Genomic DNA, 21415 nt, shown 5'->3' with positions numbered 1-21415 from the left:
AGTGGTCCAAGGGACTTCTACTGTGGATTACAGTGTGTTTTTTCAGTTAAGTAATGTAACCTGGAAGACTAATAAGTAGCTGCTCATTCTATGTAATTAAGAACAAATTGCATTCAACAGAAATTTCTGTAATAACACTTTTAAATTATTAACTTTACAAATATTAGATTCACACGCAGTTCTTAACGTGTATTGTAAGCATTAAAGAACTATATTTTATGATCATATTTGGTTCTAAAATTTAAATGAATGAAAGCTTAAGAAAGGAAAGAAAAGATGAAATGTTGCAGTCAATATAGGCTCAAGGGACGTAAAATCTTCTAGAGTAATGTAATTAATTGTTTTTCATTTAAAATTCTAGGCCAGAATTTTATATTATGGGCAGTTTCAGTGTGTATTCTTTCAAGAGTTTACATTCCACAATATAACAAAATTACAGCCCACTTAGAGCAGGGGTTCATGGCTCTGGGTGAATAGCCTTTTTGCTCAGGTTGACCGCAGGGACATATCTCTAGCTGTTAGCTGATGCTCACTTTAGTCCAGCTACCAATATTGCAGGTGGGCAGGGTCATCTCAGTCACACCTCCACACCAATAAACCCAAATGACAGGATTTTACAACTTTGCAAATGTATATTTGTATTTCTTTTACAGCCATTTTCTGGCACATATAGTAAATTCTTAATAAGTAATTGTTTAATGCATAAAAGACTATAACGAAAAATAGAGGGTCTTTGAAGATATAGAATGCAACTTACAGAGATTATGGCTTCTGAGTCCTACTGATTCATCTACTACTAAGGAAGGGAAAATGGGGATGAGGATGGACAGTACAAATATGAAGAAGTACTCTAATAGATTAATGAAATGTTTTTCCTTGTGGTAAAAAGTGATAAGCAAAAACTCATTCACTTATTTATTGATTATTTATCGAATGCCTGAGTCATTCCTTCATCAAGGAATGCACTGTCAATATAGTGTATCAATGAGAAAATAATAAAATTTAAAAAATATAAAAGACTTTTAACAAAGAGATGAATGATATACTCAGAGATTGAATTGTCATAATGAAAATTTATCTTTACTTGTATTTTTTCTATCTTACTGCAAAACACATGGACATTCAAGATATAATATCTCATTATAAGCCATTCTGGGAAAACCCTTTTAACACTTTATTTTTAAGAACTCAAAATAGGATGGCAGGAGCAAAGAGTATGTCTGAAAAGGAAGCTTGAAGCCCCATGGTGGAAGGGGAGGCTTAAAAATACTTTACACTCTTTTCCATTTCTCCAAAAGCTTTTCATTTTTGCCCAGCTGTTGTTCAGTGGTCAACCCATGAGCTAAGAGGTTTGTGGTTTGATTCCTGGTCAGTGTATATGCCCAGATTGTGGGCTCTATCCCCAGTGAGGGGGGTAGTGCAGGAGGCAACAATTGATATTTCTCTCCCATACGTGTTACTATCTCTCTATACCTCTCCCTTCTTCTCTCTCTAAAATCAACAAAAGCTCTTCATTTTGTTTTATATTACCTACTGTAAAATCCACTAGCTATCTTTTATTAATGGTTGATAAAGTTCTAGTTCCAAAACTAAGCACACCCAACCTTTTTTTAAAAATATATTTTATTGATTTTTTACAGAGAGGAAGGGAGAGATATAGAGAGCTAGAAATGTCGATGAGAGAGAAACATCGACCAGTTGCCTCTTGTACACCCCTACTGGGGATGTGCCCACAACTCGGGTACATGCCCTTGACCGGAATCGAACCTGGTACCTTTCAGTCCACAGACCGACGCTCTACCACTGAGCCAAACCAGTGTCGGCACACCCAACCTTTTAAATCATTATATTCATGAGATTGTAATATTCAGCCTTTGTTCAGCTCTACAAATAAGAAAAATTATTTAATTTGTAATCAATGAGTACACCAGTCAAAGGAAAATAGAAGGAAAAAATAAATAAATTATACTTTGGTGACCTAAAAGCACATTTTTGTGGGGTGCTTTATTTATCACATTAAGATGGGGTGAAGAGAAACAAAGCCAGAACTGGTGAGGACATTGTTTCCATTCGTTAAAAAGCAAAATTTCATGATCTTACCTGAAAAGTTTTTGTAATCCACTAAATCAAACATCACAACGGCCACAGCTGACCAGGTGACGATCAGAGCAATGACCAGCAGCCAGGCTGCCGGGGAGCTGAAGGTGGTCACTATGTCTTCCGTGACTGTCCTCTTCAGTACTTTTCCAGGGGACTTGGGCACGGATCCATTCTTGTTGTCGATGACAGTTGTAGTGGTGGATGCATTTCCTAAGCAAGCATTCAGAAAGGAGAATTACAATTTAAAAATTCTCATCAAATGTTAGTAACCAAAAACAACAACATAGGCTACTCAATTACAGTATATGTAAGTGGTTTATACCATTTTCTCTAGCAGAACACACCTCTTTAGTGGCAGGACCATACCTCGCTGCCCACTGTCACATCACCTCTTCCTTGGCATTCACCTTCCTGCCTGAAACCCATATGCCCTTAGAATCGGCATGCCTTGTCTCCCAAGTTCCATAAATCCTGCCACCAAGGTCACAGACCTTACCATCACCTTGAATTCATTTTTGCTTTTTCCTTATCACCTCCAACACCACTACATTGTGAGCAATGGGCTTTTTTTAGTCAAGCTGCTTTTTAAAACCCTTTTTCTTTATTTAGGCTCCTATGCCATTTCTGAATCCAAGCAAAAGCATCTCCTCCGGGAGAGAAACAAAATCTGTAATAAAATAGCTTAAATGGATGAAATTCCTTCTAGATACCCTGGTTTAACTGCCTACCTGACCCTTTTATTGAGGCCATTCATTTTTATTTGCAAAGGGGCACCGGAAATCTAAGAGAACATTGTGGGAAAATCTTAAATATAGTAACCTTTTTATTCCTGCTTTCAAGAGTCCATATGTTTGTGAGAAAAATTTTTAAAAATATAAAAAATAGATAAGTAGGTAAATAAGTAGCCAATCCTTTATAATCTCCCCACCCAGGAACAAGCAATACAACTATCCTATCTAATAAAAAAGCAATATGCAAATTAACCATCAGTCCATAGCCATAAGTTGATGGCGCCCAGTCTTCTCAGCCCCACCAGAGTCCCCTAGTCCTGGGGGTTGCGGGGGAGTGGCCACTGAGAGCAGGCAGCATTCTACCTCTGGCTGTGGATGGGCCTCTGGGCAGCAGGTGCAGAGTCGCCAGGCCCCCAGAGAGCTATTGGCACACGGATTCATGTACAGGACTACTAGTTTTTAGATAAAATGATAAATCTAAGTCCATGTTTTTAAAATATTAAAAGGCTGATGTGGAACATCAGTATTAAAATTATTTAAGATTTTATAATGACTTTAGGTGAAAATTTGCAATCGCGACAATGAAACTCCTTTCTTTCCTGAAAAACTATGTGAACATATATCCCAAGTTCATGAACTCAATTTGGTTGAAGTGACAGCAGGATGGAAAAATACCTTTGAAAACAGATTTCACAGACCATACTGGAGATGGGGCTCCAAGAAGGAAAAATTAGAAAGCACTCATATCATATCCTCTCATTGATTTTTGTGCCAAATTCCCATCACTTCTAATGGCAGCTCTGAAAATGGATGAATGATAGGAGTGCTTTGAAATGTGATTTAAGACCCAAGTGGGGCTGCAAGTGAATCAAACCTTTGCGATAGTGATTTGCAAGAGAATAAGTGAATTATAAGTGTTTAAGAGAGGCCCACCTGAAAGTTGATATGTTGCTAACTAATCTCCAGTTTTTTAACTTCTGGAAGGCCTCCTACTACCTCTGTATGGAGAACACTGGGAGAACTGATTTTGCACTTCAGATTCACTTCAGTGCACTATGCATTTGAGAGTCTTTCTGCACACAATATGATACCTGCTTGGTATCTTCAAACTGAAAGAATAAATTTTACAGAGATTTGATAGAAATGAGCTGAATCCTTGTCACATTTTCAAAAATCAGAAAAAATTTACATAGTATATATTTATACATATGTATATGAATTTCAAATTTTAATTTACCTTATAATCCTGCCAAAACAACTGTTACAATATTTTGAATAAATTAAAATAATATGGTAAATTATTTTTTTATTTTTTATATCTTCTTTGTCTTCACATCCTCATAATTTCTACTTAGGAATGAATGAATGCTCAAAGGTTACAAAAGTATATTTTGAGTATCAAATGCAACACCACAAGCACTGTGAAAGTTGTCTTGCTTAAAGAAAATATGTGTTGCCTTTGTTATGAAAACACACGAAGTTGTGCTTTTCATGTTCCATTCAAATTTACTACAGAAGCCACAGAGCCAAGAGGAATAAAATCGAGGAGACATACACTGTCTTCTCTGACAGCTGGTCAAGATAAATGCAAAGAACAGTGTGCAATCTGAGATTACTTAATGTTTGAGAAGCCCTTTGAAGATGACAAGAGCTAGTTATAGATTTGGCGGGAAATACACAGGAGGTAAATACTACTACTGAGCAATTTGACATGGACCTCGCTTCTTGAAAGTTGGTGTCTCCGAACAGGAGTAGAGCAGCTAGGCTATGTAACGGTACTTTCCATCCTTGCTTTTTAATCCCATTGCTTTGCATTTTATACAAATAATTTTGATTGCCAGGAAGCCAGAATCAGCTTCAAAAGAAGTGGGGATCTGCCTGCAAGGCCTCATGACTCCATCCATAAAGGACAGTGGAGGGCTCGCGCAGTGGTTCCAAAGACCAGCTTCACAGTCCCCTTATGCCTGGAAGAATAAATCATATGCCTCCTGGAAGAAGCCACTTAACCTCATCATGCCTTGTTAATCAGAGGAGGAAACACCAAGTGCATTTGCCCATTATCATTCCTATGGGATACTGGCAACACAATGTCTTCCAGGATGTTCAAGGAGAACACTTATGTTCTGGAATGGTATAAATAAAGTACTCTATCCTCACTGCACAAAAGCATTAATTCTGAAGTGTGTGTTTCACTAGGTGATGTGGTTTCTGGAACACTTAACCAGTATATTTTTTCTCTCCAACAATTAGAGAACAAAGGAGAGATTATAAAATTATATTGTACTTTAAAACTGTGTTAAGAATCTAATTCCCAATTATAAGTGAGAATAATATTTGATATCTTTTTAAAGTATGCCAAAAATGTGTGTGTAAAATAAAAATGTTGGAGAAACTATTTCAAAGATCTTTTGGCAAATGTAGTTGAAAAGTAAAAAAAAAAAAATCTATCTTTTAACTTATGTATTTGATCATCCTAGTTCTTGCAGAATGTGTACATATCATGTACATATATTTGTTACAATTAAATTGTTTTTTCTACAAGTGTATATAAACTGAATAAAAACAGATTTCGAGGAGCAAGGAATACCATAGTAATTTATAAAAATAAATAATCCTACATATTCTATAGATAGATGAGAGATAGATAGATAGATAGATAGAATGTGAAAATAACCTAGAGTAATTTTTAGAAAAATACTGATTCGAGGCACATAAAAGCAAAACAGAACAACCAAAACACTACTCACTTTCAAGGTAAAAAGTGCTTTGTCTCAAAGCAGAAACTGGTCTCTTGCCAATTTTAATAAAAGCTCTAAATTGTCATCTTTTCTTCCCGATTCTGTGGGATGTGATCATTGTAATATTTCATAGAATGATTTGGACACCTACCCCACCTGCTGAGGGGAAGAGTTATAGAGTGATTTTGTGCACTAAAGGCCCAGTGCATAAATTCATAAATGGGTGGGGTCCGGCCGGCCTGCCCCAATTGGGCCCATCAAGCTGGGCCAGCAGCAGGGGAAGAGGAACTGTGGTCAGTTGGCCATTTGGCCCTGCCCCCAATCAGGGTGTTGGGGCCAATCAGGAGCTTGGCTAGCTAGGGGGTGGGGTGGGGAAGTAGGAGGGAGTGGGGGAAATGATCAGGGCTCAGATCAGGCCAGTTGGCTGCTACAGTGCATGTCATAGCCACCAGTCATTCTGGTCATTCTGGTCATTCCACCATTCTGGTCACTGGGCTTTTAAATATATAGATTATTTAGCACTCCTTTCTCTGTCCACCCACTCCCTGCACTCTTCCAGTATGTGTTTTATTTTGTTATCTAGTGATGAGACTAGAAAATGAAAATACTGCCCTAACCCCCAGCCACAGGAATGAGTGTTTATACCAAATCACTCACATCACTCCCTCTTGTCTATGACAATGAAGTCCAGGAAAATCCGAGACCACCACGTTTTTTGCGGAAGTATTGGAGGACACTCTCTTTCTACAAGGGTCGCTAAGCTGGTGGGGTCCTCCAGGGCCCCTCTAGCCCACCAGCTGGATAGTGTGCTGCAGCACAGAAAGCAGCAGGGTCCAGATATCGCTGGATAGGTCCATGGAACCAGCTGTGTTTAGTCAAGTTTATTTCTGGACTTTCCAATTATATGAGAGTACATCAACTGCTTTGATTTGGCTGTACTTGCATTACCAGCCATCAAAAGTTCTGAGTGACCCTCTTGCTCCTGCACAGAAGGAAAATAATTATTTTACTTCATCTGTTGTATCATAAGGAGTAATCGGCCAGAATGATTAAAATATACAGCTTCTTTTGAAAATTATTTTCATTTTAGAAAGAAAATATCAAATCTCACTTTTTTAAAAAAAATATATTTTATTGATTTTTCACAGAGAGGAAGAGAGAGGGATAGAGAGCTAGAAACTCGATGAGAGAGAATCATCGATCAGCTGCCTCTTGCACACCCCCTACTGGAGATGTGCCCGCAACCAAGGTACATGCCCTTGCCTGGAATCGAACCTGGGACCTTTTAGTCCACAGGCCAACGCTCTATCCACTGAGCCAACTGGTCCTGGCTCAAATCTCACTCTTGTTTCTTTAGTGGCTGCATTGACATGGTTCTACATGAAAGCTGTTTGGGGTAGGCATGGTGAGTTGCCAACATTGAGGTGCTGTTACGAGGAAGAACTTGCTCTTGCTGGGGTGAATGAGAGGCAGGTCTCCCTCTCTGGGCAGTGGTCCCTCTGACTGCTAGCTCACTCTCCAATAGTCCTCACTGCAAAGCAGTGGATGTCCTTTCTTGTATTTGTGCCTGTAAGCCCAGTTTCCCAGACATTTTGAACTCATTCTCCACTAAGTAGCTATTCCCCATTTAGATACCAGTTTTCCAACAAATAGCAAATGCATTTAAGGCTCAAAAGCAATCATGAGTGCATAATCGAGGACAGTAGAATTAATTTTTGAAAGAAAATGTATTGAATTTCTAACGTATTACAAGTAAGATGTATTGCTTTACCAATCTAAACTGGGCACGTATTTCTGATGATTTTTTTTCTCTATTATAAAGATAGTTTTATTAAAACTCCATTGTTACAAGCCAACTCCTCTTTCAAAAATCACCTCAAATGTCAACTTCATAATGCTATTTACTTGATATTTTAATTTTTAATTTTGATTTTGATAATTCTTTATTGTTTAAAGTATTACATATGTCCTCTTTTGCCCTCCTATTGACTCCCTCCCTCCTCACTCCAGGCCTTCAGCACCCTATTGTCTGTGTCCATGGGCTATACATATATGAATACAATGTCTTTGGTTATTATCTCCCAACCCACCCTCCCCCCACCTTCCCTGCGATTCTTTTTTAAATGAACACTATTGTTCTTACCCGTAACATTTTTTGATAATACAATGGTACTGATAAAATGATTCTGACTTTCATGCAGCCCTTTGTTTGGTTTTCAATAATGTTCCATGTTGGAAGCAAGTCATCTATTCTTTGATAGCATTTAGCAAAATAAACACTTATTTTACACGCTGAAGCCAAAGAAACACTTATTGTATATTATAATGTGAAAAACTCCTAAGTTTTATTAAAAGAAATCAATTTTTTTTCACAAAGTGTTGTGTTGAATGACCTAAATATTTCTGCATATAGAAGGGTCTACCTAGTAACATTTATCCAGAGAGAAAAATGAAATGTAAGAAAAAGTATATTTTTCTGACATGAGAAAATGTTGAGATGAGAGCTATGTTACTGATGTAAAAGCATATCTGTTCAAGTACAACTATAAGTAGTGGGAAGTTTAACTGGTCAAAATAAGGCCACAACAGAGTAGGGAAGAGAAAAAGATATGCAATCTCTTGACTGAAAAAAAAAGCATATATTTGCTAAATAATGTCAATAATTTAGCTGAGACATTTATTTCTAATGAAACAGTTAGAACTAGCATCTCAGATGTTATTTAGGTTGTTTAATCTCTAAACGTTTAAAAAAATCTCTGACTAGGAGAGGTTTCTACAACCAGATTAGACTGAGTAAATGTATAGATGGATAAGAGTGCTGACAATAAACTTACAAATGCGTGATGGTGCATTGTCTTAGTCTACTGGACCTGCCATAATAATATACCACCGGCTAGGGGTCTCCGATGACAGACATTTATTTCTTCATAATTCTGGAGGCTGGAAGTCTCACGTCAGAGTGCCAGCATGCTGGATTCTGGTAAGGACTCTCTCAATTGCAGATGGTTACCTTCTCATTGTGTCCACACATGGCAAAGAGACAGAAAACTAGCAAGCTTCCTGCATCTCAGTTTACCTTCATGACCTCATTTAAACTTAATTATCTCCCAAAGTTCCTATTTCACAAATACTATCACAATTGGAATTAGGGTTTTAACATATGAAATTGGGAGGACATAGTTCTATTCATAGAATGCATATTTATATTGGATTATTTTAAAAGGGTTCAAAACAATATGAATGTATTAAACTGAAAAATCACAACTGTTAATACAGTTATATCTTTCATGTTAAAAAAAATTCATGTAAACCATGACCATGGTCCCTTTTTAGTACATATAGTTTATGGAAGGACATTAATCAACAAGACCCATGAGATGACTCTTCTGTGACACTGATTTTGACAGATTCAATTTTTTTTTTTTAAGGAAAATTATCCATGCTCACGGCATGAACCCAGGAAGACTCATGCAAGAAAATAAGCCACTTTAGGGTCTGTCTGATTTTTGTTACATTGAAGTTTGGAGATGGAATCTACAGAAAACCTCTCAACGTCTATGAAGATTCAGATTCAGGCAAATAGAAGTTAGATTCTGCTTCCTAGCAAATATAATACATATAGGACAGACATAGGATTCATGAACTATTTTTAGTATCTTTGAAAATTAGTTTTCTAGTATTTTTGTATGGGTTGATACATTTTTGTCTGGACCAAATATGCCGGCATGAAATCTTTCACCTAGCCCCAGTGGTCCTCCTACTAAATTTCCCATTGACACTGATTCACAAACCACTGAAATAGAAAAGACTTGAGTAATGACATGTTATTTCTTTTGGGGAAATAATACTACACTGATTACTTCAATATCATTAGATTTCCATGATTTGTTGATTCTAATGGGTTTTTTTTTCACTTTCTTCCTTAAGAATTAATCATCTCCTGCTTCTTTACCCCACAAGGAGTCATAATCCTATTATTGTGGTATCAATATAGTTTCTACTTTATTTTCATTAAGAAAGCATGAGAGTCCACCCCCCAAAAACACACACAACATATACCTACATTTTCATGTAAATGGATTCAGCAATAATAAGGACTTCATGTAAAGCATCTGATTAAATTTCTACTTATAAAATGATGGGTTTCTCACATTGCCATTGGCAACTTCCAGGAAATTTAAGAAAATGCAGGAACTAAAACCTAATTTTTTTTTTATTTTAATTTGCTCTCTGGATAACTTTTTGGGTAAATGTTCTACAAATCAACCTAGTTTTAAAATATGTTTTAGTATAGAGAAAACTAGCTCTGCATTTTCTTTTTATAAGGAAATTTCCACTCATTTGTTGGGAAAACTGTGGTGATTCAAATATTTAATATTTTTCAAATGTACATGGACATGAACAAGGAAGTTTGAGAGTGCCTAACTGTAAAGAAGTAACAGAGGACTAATTTTATTGAATATTCCAGGGACGTTTGAAATAAAATTACAATGAAATATTCTATTTTTGTGCTCCTTTAATTATTAGTGATATGAATTGACACTTTATATAGTTACTCCAGAATTAATGTTATTGTCATCACTGGATTGAAACAGATCCATTAATGTTTTATATCTAATAAAGTAAAATATTTAAGCATTTTAGTAAGGAAAAAATAAGTATTCAGAATTGGAAACCATTGTAATAGGACATTGTTATATTTTGTTTAACTTGAACCAACCAAAATCTTCATTAAGCTATTTGTTTGAAACAGATCAAAATAGTATAGAACAAAGCTTCATCTTTCTAAATTGAGTTCACATATCCCAGGAAGAGAATACATACATTGCATGAAGAAAATGCAGCCAGAAATGCAGGGAGAGAGAGAAGATTTCCTGTGGGGTTTATAAAAATCATTTATCCTATACAGAAAAGGACAGCTTCCTGTACCTTTTAAAGGACTTTTAAATGAGCATGAAGCTCTTTTAGCATTTCAGAAAAGAACTTTAAGGAATCCATGCCCACATTTTAAAAATGCAAGCAATTAGGTAAACACAAATAATACTTTATACAAATCTTTCTTTCGAAGGAGCTCAGAGAGTTTTAGAAACAGCTGAGAAAGCAGCACACATCAACAGCGCCAGGGAGTATTCTATTCCTCTTTGATATCAAATGAGGAGTTGAAGAGAACAGTTTTCTGTAGTCTACTCATTATGAGAGTTTTCAAAGTATTGTGTATTGCTTAGTTGCTAACATTTTCATTCTCTGAATTGTTTATCTAACTAGACCTACAGGTGGCCTTACATTTTATGTGAGAAAGATGCCACTCATTGGCAACTAATAAAAGGAACTGATTTTCCACTTATTCCTCACTCCTTGAGGTGTTGAGTATATTCTTTCATCTCCAGAATACTCAATAAAATGACTGCTCTTCTGCCCAGTAAAAATTGCCTAGTGAAGGGGCTAGATGAGAAAAGCTTGCTCATCATATCTTTTTTGTTTATATCTTTGCTTTTTTTTTTTTTTTTTTAAATGTTCAGTATCAGAACTGTAATTGTCCAGAGAAAAAGACTTTTACTACTTGGCATTTATTGGGAGGTGAACTCAACTTTGATGTTCCTGCTACAGACAGGGAGATAGGAGCCAAGTCCCTCAGAGGCGGCACAGGGTCGTCTCTAGGAGTTGGGATGGTCAGTATTACAGGGAACAGTGAAATCCCCTATCATTTCAAAGAGCGTCTATGAATAGGATCTTACCATTGATGGGCCCACGTTTCTGACATTTAGATTGCTCAGAACAGCTATTTCTATGGAGTGAGCATTTTCATAAGCTTTATTTGATTAAGCTTATTCAAGCATTACAACTGCATTAGCATCACCAAGCCACAGCAGATTCTGTAAAATAAGCTTTATAAAATCGCGGTTGTCCTAAAGCATGTGTTTTTAGAGACTACTAAGCAGCCTTCCCTTGAGTAACATAGCTCTATGGTTACACTCTGTAAGATGTTCGCCACCCAATATCTATTCCTGTCTTAGAAGAAAAATGAGAAACGTTTTAGGAATCATTTTTCTTGCATTAAAAATCACTTTCCTTTTTCATTTGAAACAAAAGGGGAATACATTAAATATTCAAATTTGTATGTTAAACTCTTTGGTTCGATATTAGAGGAGGTTCTTTAAAGATATCATCAATTCTTTTCCACGTCTGAGTTCTGATTAAATATGTCTCTTGTAAAAGATTCCACATATCAGAAGAAGAATCAGATCATTAAAAAAAAGTTGAAGGCAGTTTTCAAAAGAAAATTGTAATTGTTACTATCCTAGACTCCAAAATGATCATGATTATATTGCTTTAGGCTTACATGGTATCTCTGCTCCAGGGTAACTAAAAATTATCACATGAGCCATAAATATGCTTATAAAGGAATATGTCTTGTAGCAAAAGTCTAGGTGTAAATTTTATATTAATATATCTATATCTATATCTATATCTATATCTATATCTATATATATGGATGTGTGTGCATTTTAAAGTACATATGTGCACATAAGCACACAAACAGTAGGTTAGTGAGGCACATGTCACAACCTATTTTCATGAAATAATAGAATACCAACATTTAAAGTAACTGCAATTAGGTCAGATATTTAACACAGCTACTGGTCCAAATTATTCATTCTTTCACTAAATTGGATTATCATATTCTTTTAACCAGGAATTCAACATTTAAATAATCCTATTTTGTGGCCTTATTAATTTATAAACTATAATGTAAAGACCACATTTTTTTTTTTTTGCCAAAGGTATCAACATTTATGAATGTTTTGTTTTCAGAGAAAATTTTATTACAGGTTGTAGCTTTTGTATGATTTAATTACATGTCATAAAAAACTGAAGATTGCTAAATTTAAATATTTACAATAATCACCAGTTTCTAAAAGAAATCTGCTTCCTTCACTTATCCCAGAAACATAAAATTTTCCTGTGAAAGTTAAGAAATGCCTAAAATATGAATGTAATTAAGCAGAATGAAATCCTGGCTGTAGTATTTGTTGACTGACCCTAATAAAACATATACAACAAAATCTTCTATCCTCAGCACTTATAATGCAGGGATCATTTTACAGCTAATGTGAAATATCAAGATTTGAATATATATTTTAATATTTAGATAATATATATTTAGTATTAAAATAATCAAGCATTTGACTTTTTTAATCAAACCTAGAGAATTCTCAGTTGCCAAGTGATCAAATCTTATTCTCTAGCAAGAAGGCCTGATAGATGAAATAAAAATAAACAAACAAAATGAAGCCCAGAAGATGGATCAAGCCAAAAATATGCCTCTGTGATATAGAAACATTAGGCTAGACCAGTGGTGAGCAAACTCGTTAGTCAACAGAGCCAAATATCAACGTACAACGATTGACATTTCTTTTGAGAGCCAAATTTTTTAAACTTAAACTTCTTCTAAAGCCACTTCTTCAAAATAGATTCGCCCAGACTGTGGTATTTTGTGGAAGAGCCACACTCAAGGGGCCAAAGAGCCGCATGTTTGCCAACCATGGGGTTAGACTACCTGTATCAACTGCAATTTCTTATCCATAAAATAATAACCATGTTTGAATTTGTGGACTCCATAGTACCAATGTATGGTATAGCAACACAGCAACTTTTCTTGGTGTCCTACAAATTGTTTCACGTGAAACTGAGAGTAATTTATGAAATCTAAGTCTTAATTATGAACATTTTTAAAATATATATTTTATTGATATTTTACAGAGAGGAAGAGAGAGGGATAGAGAGTTAGAAACATCGATGAGGGAGAATCATTGATCAGCTGCCTCTTGCACACCCCCTACCGGGGATGTGCCCACAACCAAGTACATGCCCTTGACTGAAATCAAACCTGGGACCTTTCAGTCCGAAGGCCAACACTCTATCCACTGAGCCAAACTGGTTTCAGCAACTATAACATTTTTAAAAATCACATTAATTTATCCCATTGTTTATTTGTACTTTCCATAGATCTTCTGAATAAAAGCTTCTTTAAAAAACTCATTATTCTTGTAGTGTCCCCTACTAAGACGTATTTTATTATTTTTCATATGGTACTTTCTAGACTCACATCCTCCTCAGATTCTGTGACCTAGAGCAAGCTATTAGTGAATGCGACAAAACTAATTTACCCTGCAATGGATCTTGATGAAAGCCTGAATAACTTCTAACTGAACTTTCCATAAATAGATTTGCAAACCTAAATGAGAAATTAAAAAGTAGTCAAGTATTTTTTATCTTCTCTTAAAGGTGGCTTTGGTTCTTCTGAAGGAAAGAGTAATCAGAAAAGGTCTTGCCAGATCATTTTAAAGACATTAAGAATATGTCACAGGTTAATAGCAAAAATTGGGGAGTAGAGAGGCACACTGGAAACTGGAGGAGGGCTGGTTGACAGACTTCATGGGTGTCACTTGATCTGTTTTTAAGCCAATCCAACTCTGGAAATGTAAATCAGGATTGCCCCACCCTCCTACAAAGACCAAGAGCAAGTGAATGTGAAAGCATGTGATATTCTTCATGGAAAACTATTGTGCTCACTAAGCACCAGTAAGGGACTCAATCCACCTGCCAGCACAGACCTGAGTGCGGAATGCAGGTGACACAAAACCAACTAGTCTTTTAACTGTTACCTCCACCTTTAAGGCTCTGTTATCTACCAAGACTCAACTGTAGCCGTGACAACCACCACCAGCATAAAGTTTGCCAAGTCTTAGGCAACTCCGACTTTCCTCACTCATCCCTCCAAATGAGATAATCCAGTAAACCCCAACTCTCTGTTAGACCGGGGACCCATTGTGTCCTCTTACTCCTCTGTGAGTTGTACGCAGCCTAATTCTGAAACAATTTGAACACACTGTCCATCTAGCTCCTTACTCCCTCTTAAGGATTTAGTTTTACGGAAACATAACCAGATCCTTGCGTTTATGTATTGCCTTTTGTCTGCTGTCTATGTTTTCCTGCCACAGTAGCAGAGTTGAGCAGTTGCAACCTAGACCATGGGCCCCACTACATCAAAAGTATTTATTCTCTCTGGTCCTTTACAGAAAATGTTTGCCAATGCTGCTCTTTGAGTCTAGGAGAGTAACCAACAAAGCAGAAATTTATTTATTTATTTATATATTATTTATTAAATTATGTTTAATGTTTATTAAAATGCATGTCATTTTCAAAATTGAGCTATCAGCTATTAAAAAGTATACACATTTATTTTAGACACTATATATATATATGATATGAAAGTAGCATAAGCTAGCATTTTATGAATATTAATTAGGCATAGGGGTGCCATATGGCATGGTGACATAAAACCTTCCATGCTTTCATAATCAATTGGTCTAGATGGGTTTAGAAGGGATAGTCCTGGGAATTAATCCTGGCTTTGTTTCTCATTAGCAACTGTACCTCAATATTCATCTATAAAATCAAAATCATTAAAACTATATTTAGGGTTATTTTGAGGATTGAAGTATTTAGCACAGTTTCAGGCATAACTAATGCCTTTCTCTCTATTGCCAACCTTCCCAGTTTATTGTTAACAGTGATAATATTTTTCTATATGAACATTGCTTATTAAAATGCCTCTCTTAGGGGTGTGTGTGTGTGTGGGGGGTACTTCAGCTCCATTCATTCAATTCTTTTTGTTCTGAACATGGAATTCTGAAGTGAGATTACATCACTTTTTCATGTATATGATAATTGTCTTCATTTCTTTGAAGATGTTTTACATGGCAAAGTACACAGCTGGTATTCAACATAACCACCATTACAAAAAAAAAACAGAGATGTAAACAATTCAGAAATTTTTTTTTCAACCAGTGTTCAGAATTCCTAGTGGGAAAATCATGCATTTTCATTCATATGAAGAACTCATGGTGTTTTTAATGCATTCACCACTAATTACAAAAAGTGTAGTAATGCTATTTTGTTCATCTCTTGTACAATTTAATGCTATTCTTTATTTTAAGCAGGTATTAGGCCCAAAATATTTCTTTTCATAAGGTGGCTATTTGGAGTACAGATGTATTTCTCCATTTTAATTTAAAAATGTTAAGAAGGTTGGTTATGGTCTCAGTATGCCCATCAAAACTTTTTCATATCATGCAGCTGAATTGTTACACAGATAAAACTGTAGAGTTCCCATACTTTATGTGTTTTTATATTATCTCTGCAAGGGACAGGAGCAAGTCCTAGTCAGCTCAAGCCTCAGCCAGCTCTTTCAGGAATCCTTCGATATAAACCACCAGGGTGTTTTAATGTCCCTGCTGGACACTTCCAGATCACCCTCTTTGCATATTTTATCTTGGACCTACCATAGTGTATTACAATTGTTTGTTTATTTCTCTGGGTTTTCCACTAGAATGTAAGCTCTTTGAAGCTTCTCATCCTTATTTGTATGTTTCTAGTGCCCAGCACAATGACTCATCCTAAATAAATGTTATAGAATTGGTGTGCTGACCAGAATTGGTGCTTTTGATGAAGCAGTTATCCCAAATATGTGTGCTGTGCTACACAAAGCACAGAATGAACCTTCCACGCTCTGTGTAGTCTCGGGGAGTTGTTACAAGGACACATTTTTTAAAATAACTTTAATTTTTTTTTTTTCGGAGAGGGAGAGAGTGAAAAAAAACCCTACAAACATCAATGATGAAAGAGAATCATTGATAGGCTGCCTCCTGCACACCCCCTAATAGAGATCAAGCCCAAAATCAAACTGTGACCTCCTGGTTCATAGATCGATGCTCAACCAATGGGCCACACTGGCCCGGCAAAAGGACACATTTTACATCTTCCATTTTATCAGCAGATTATCACAGCATGAGGAGCCTTGCTAGCATGTGAAGCAATAGTGCTCTCCCTCCCTCTCACTCCCCGAAGGTCTGCATGTGGGACACCACTGAATCTCAGCCACTGCCTTCAGCTCCCCTGGAGGAGGGAAGTGGGAATGCTGGTGTGTTCTTCCGGGAATGGCACCTGGACTGAGTATGCAAAGGGAAGGGATTTAGGATGGACAAAACCTAAGTGAGTCAACAATACCATGAATGGCTGAAAGATCCTGGCAGCAGGGGCTACAGAAAGGGGTAGAAGGCTTTACTATGGGAAAATGGGAGAGAGATGGAGACAAAGTTTGGGGTAGCAGGAGTTATGGGAGCTGATTTCAGTTTTTCTCGGTCCTAAGTCTTATTCCAGTAGACATATAGAGGGATGGGGGGGTGGAAATGAGAGCTCTATGTTAAAAATATTATGCAGCCCTAGCCGTTTTGGCTCAGTGGATAGAGCGTTGATCTACAGACTGAAGGGTCCCAGGTTCAACTCCAGTCAAGGGCACGTGACTCAGTTGTAGGCTGGATCCTTGGCCCTGGTTGAGGCTCTTGTGGGAAGCAACCAGTCACTTGGTCTCTCTCACATCAATAGTTCTCTTTCTCTGTCTCTACCACTCCCTTCCACTCTCTCTAAAAATCAATGGGAAAATATCTTTGGTTAGGAATAACTATATATCTATATACCTATATATCTACATATCTATATCTATATCTATATCTATATCTATATCTATATCTATATATTACAATATATATTGCTCTGTTATAGGTGATGGAAGAAGAGAGCTAAGGAAGGAGACAACCACCATCATATTTACAGATAACTATAAGTATTGTTGGGAGGTGTTCCTGGGTACAGGACTAACTTTATTGTCTCTCTTTGCTTTCTAATTTCAACTCTGGAGAGCAGGATTCACAGTTCAGCACACTTGTATCCATTGCATACTACTGTATGTATTTATGGCTCTTTATAAAATTTTTAAAGACTAAAATACTTTATTATTCATCATGTACTTACCAGTTGAATAACTGAACACAAGTGAAAATATTTTTAAATTTAAAAAAGTGCTGTATCAACCTGATTTCTTCACCTTTCCTCACTCCCTCTGCCAACCATATTTGACCATATTTGAATTAGTATACAAAGCTGGCTGAAAAGGATTATGTGAAGTATAGCATGATCAAATTTGAGATGATGAACATTAAATATTTGTAAAGACTGAATATTAAATTGATCAACTCTCATGAAAAACACAATGCTTTACCTTAAAACCGGTTACTGCAACCCATAGTGATATGCCATCATCAACCCTTTTGCTCATCCTGGCTGCTTGTCCATAAACTCAAGAATAAAGTTGCAACCTTTATTGTCACTTGAAAAGCAGGTTTCATGTTTCATGGCAGGAACTATATTTCTTCAACACTGAATCAAGTGTAACCAAGAATCAAAGCATGGGTGGTTTTGGCTAAAGCCCCACCTACACCAAATGCCTGATCTGTGCTCATCAGTAGAAGGGGTCTCTTCTAAGCAATCACAGCAACACCAGAGATCAGGCCTCTTTAACTAAAAACACCCCAGGTTCTGTCTCACCTCCTTGACCAGGCCTCTCTCTTCAGGGCACAATATCTGCAGCCAACCCCATCTTGATCTATGTGGACTGGAAAATGTTAGGTTTGCAGGAAACAATTCAAACATTTTTGTTTTTTCACTAAGCTAACGAACAAATAAAATCACACATTTGTGTAATATTTCAGTGTTTGTAAAACTGAAACTGAAGTTCACATATATTGAATCAAATGACCTTCTGAGGTAGGAGAGGCAGCTAATCCCATTTTCACGTTAGAGAAAACTGATGTTTAAAGAGATTATGGGATAAGTGCTGGGAAATAATCCTGCCAAGACTAAAACCCACAGTGGTAGACTTATCAATTCAATCAGCTGGAACTAGAGCATCAAGAAAAAGGCAAATACCTACTGAGCTATTTACCCTATCTCTATCCAAATACAGGAGAAGGAATAAAGGCTCTGCTGACAACATAGAGAAACTGAGCTCCATACAAATCACAATGTTTACCATAAATCCACTCTTCCCTGCATTTACAAAGTTAAATTTTGGAAAAGCAGTTTTCAAAACAAGACTCTCTGTTCCATATGCCCTATGGATTAGCTACCACAGCCCAGGACAAAATTTCAATAGAGCAACAGAGGCAAAATATAATCATTACTTTATTACTCCATAACAATGACTTCATTTTATTACGTTAGCTAAGGGACAGTGGCTATATTTAAAATAAATATGCAATTTAGATTTATAAAATTATACAGCATTATGAAATTTAAATTTTGACTTTAGGGTATATTATTGAATTTACCATCAGTTCTTATTTAAATTTCAGATATTTAGATCTCAGATCTTTGTTATTCCAAAGGATAATGTATAACAATGGATAGATCATGGGTCTATTGAAATCCAATCATGATTATAATGCTATTCTTTTTGACTTTTTCTTTTTCTTTATGGTGGTTTTTGAACAGACTCAGCACAAAAGAAATATGAACGGCATTATTATAAAGAAGCATGCTTGTGTTTCTGGCCAAGTTTGGTTTTTCATGAATTGTAAACATATTCTAAACTAAGATCACCGACACACAATTGAAATTGGAAATGAGCAGCCTGATTTAGTCTTGTCTGAGATGCCATTAGGACAAATGTAAGCACTTGCTTTTGTCCTTTCAATCAAATTCAATCCGCATCTTATTTTTTTTAAATATTTTTATTGATTTCAGAGAGAAAAGGAGAAATAGAAACATCAATGATGAGAGAAAATCATTGATCGGCTGCCTCCTACATTCCCATACTGGGGATCGAACCCTTAACCTAGGCATGTGTCCTGCTCAGGAATGGAACCATGGCCTCCTGGTTTATATGGTGATGCACCACAACTGAGCCATGCCACATCTTTTTTTTTTTTTTTAAACTTGGACTTCAGTATAATAACATTTTAGAGTTATTTTCATTCCTTTCAGGATTTATTTATCTCTTTATGACTGCTTTCTTTCTGTATTGAGGTTTGCCATAATTTATCAAGCTATCTTACTTTGATATTATATTGGGCTTATTTTACTCCACAGCTGAACATTGTAATATGAGCTCTATTTACTCACTCATATATTCAATTATTTTCCCAATATTTATGAAGTTACTCATTCATCAAATATTTACTGACTATTTATCTTGTTCCAGGCATTGTTCTATGTTATGAGAATGAAAATGATGGAACTAGATTTTGCTCCTCCTAATTTTTAAAGATTTGAGATTCTTTATACTTTTCCTATTACTATTGTCCATTTTCTACAGATCCTGAACCTTTTGTGAGATGGTAACTGGAAATTCTCTTGTATATTTACTTTGTAACATTTTTTTTAAAAAAAATGGATATTTTCAGAAATCTCTACCATAAAGCATGCATTTTTCAAAGTACCATTTTGTTGAACTGAAGTTATCGGCTCAAGTGCACTACTTGTCTCAAGTGCATCAACTGCAATAATGTACATACTCCTACTGACATTCTTCTATATATTGTTAGAAAAATAAGTCTAGAATTGATATTGTTATCAAAAGAAGTAACCCTGCATCTATCTGAAATAAATTGCTGAGTTCTCAGAAGATTGATAAAGCAAAATTCACCACTGAGTGGTTATCAGAATTTTGTCTTTTTTTTATTCATTTCATAAATGTATATTGAACATTTACTGTGACAGTCAAGTGTTAGAGATAAAATCAGATAAGATATGTTTCTAACTTCCAGAAGCTTAGAGACTCTTGAGGAAGACAGACATGGAAACCATAATCGCAGCATAATAGTGTGAAGATGTCCTGCACCTGCCACTGTGAGAACTCAGTGGGAGCAGGACCCCTAAGCCAGGCAGAAGGACAGTAGGTGTAAAAGCTTAGAGCATGAAAGGGGACTATATTCCTTTGCACCGCAGGCAAAGGCACCTGCAGCAAAATGATAGAGATAGCTAGGCAGGAAACACATCTATAATGTCCTTGGCAGCTGAAATGAGAAGTTGGGAATTATAACAAACAACATGGCAAGGCAGAGCTCAATTTTACACAGAAGGAGCTTGATCGTATTTGCATGTTTTAAAGTGTATTTAAATAGAATGGCACAGGAGATGAGAAACTAAATTTAAGAATTCTGTAGGAATCCAAGTTTTTGATAACAAGCTGAACCCTGGGAATGGCATGAAAAATGAAGAAAGGGATAACATGAAGAAATAGTATCTGCAGGTTCTCAATGATCCTATATAATAAAAGGTACTATGCAAATTGACCCTAACAACAAAACAACCAGAACGACTGCTTGACCAGTCACTATGAGGTGCACGGACCAGCTCTTGGTCCCTTTCCCCAGCCAGCAGGCTCCAATTGCCAGATGGTGAATGGGGAACTGGGAGTAGGTGGTGGGTGGTGGGAACAGTGGGACTGGCTGCCAGGCAGCTGGGGAAGATGGCCCTGATTGAATGCCAGACATAGGGACTGTACCTATGCATGAGTTTCATGTGCCAGGCCTCTAGTTTGATGATACTATGGGTGAAATCATGATTAGCTGGTGGGGAAGGTCCTTGATTTGATAGAGTTTTAGCTACAAAAAGTAAATAGATGGTACCATTTACCAAGATAGAACATTAAGAAAAAGAAGCGGGTTTGCTGGGGGAAATAATGCATTTATAGTCACTAAAATGGTTGGGTATTTATTTGGTTTGTTAATTTTTAACATTTACACACACACTTAACCGCAGACATATATTTTCACTGCATGGATAAGGAATGTGACTTGGGTATCATAGTTGACTAGATACATTAAGATGAAGATTTATTAGCCTACCAAATAAATATTTAATCTGAGCAATTAGATGTCATCACAGTGACTCTCATAACAAAGTAACTAGATAGTAAGTAGCTTTCTATTCCAGTTTCATTGG

At 36.3% G+C, this 21415-nt stretch overlaps 1 protein-coding gene across 14 annotated transcripts in view; it reads right to left on the bottom strand.

Moving 5' to 3' along the window:
* TRDN (triadin) overlaps positions 1-21415 on the bottom strand; it is a 241099-nt gene that overhangs the window by 202586 nt on the left and 17098 nt on the right. For all 14 annotated transcript variants that reach the window (XR_014795499.1, XR_014795500.1, XM_084889625.1 and 11 more), the window contains exon 2: positions 2101-2310. Coding sequence is in view for 12 of the 14 variants with exons in the window: in XM_084889625.1 (XP_084745751.1) it covers positions 2101-2310 (210 nt within the window). In the remaining 2 variants the exon portion in view is untranslated. The remainder of the gene's footprint in view (positions 1-2100; positions 2311-21415) is intronic.

This window comes from Pipistrellus hanaki, assembly GCF_964339955.1.
Source record: "Pipistrellus hanaki genome assembly, chromosome: 7".
In the NCBI taxonomy this organism is placed as follows: Eukaryota; Metazoa; Chordata; class Mammalia; order Chiroptera; family Vespertilionidae; genus Pipistrellus; species Pipistrellus hanaki.
The sequence above is the reverse complement of the archived record's forward strand: the minus strand, read 5'-3'. Positions and strand labels throughout refer to the sequence as shown.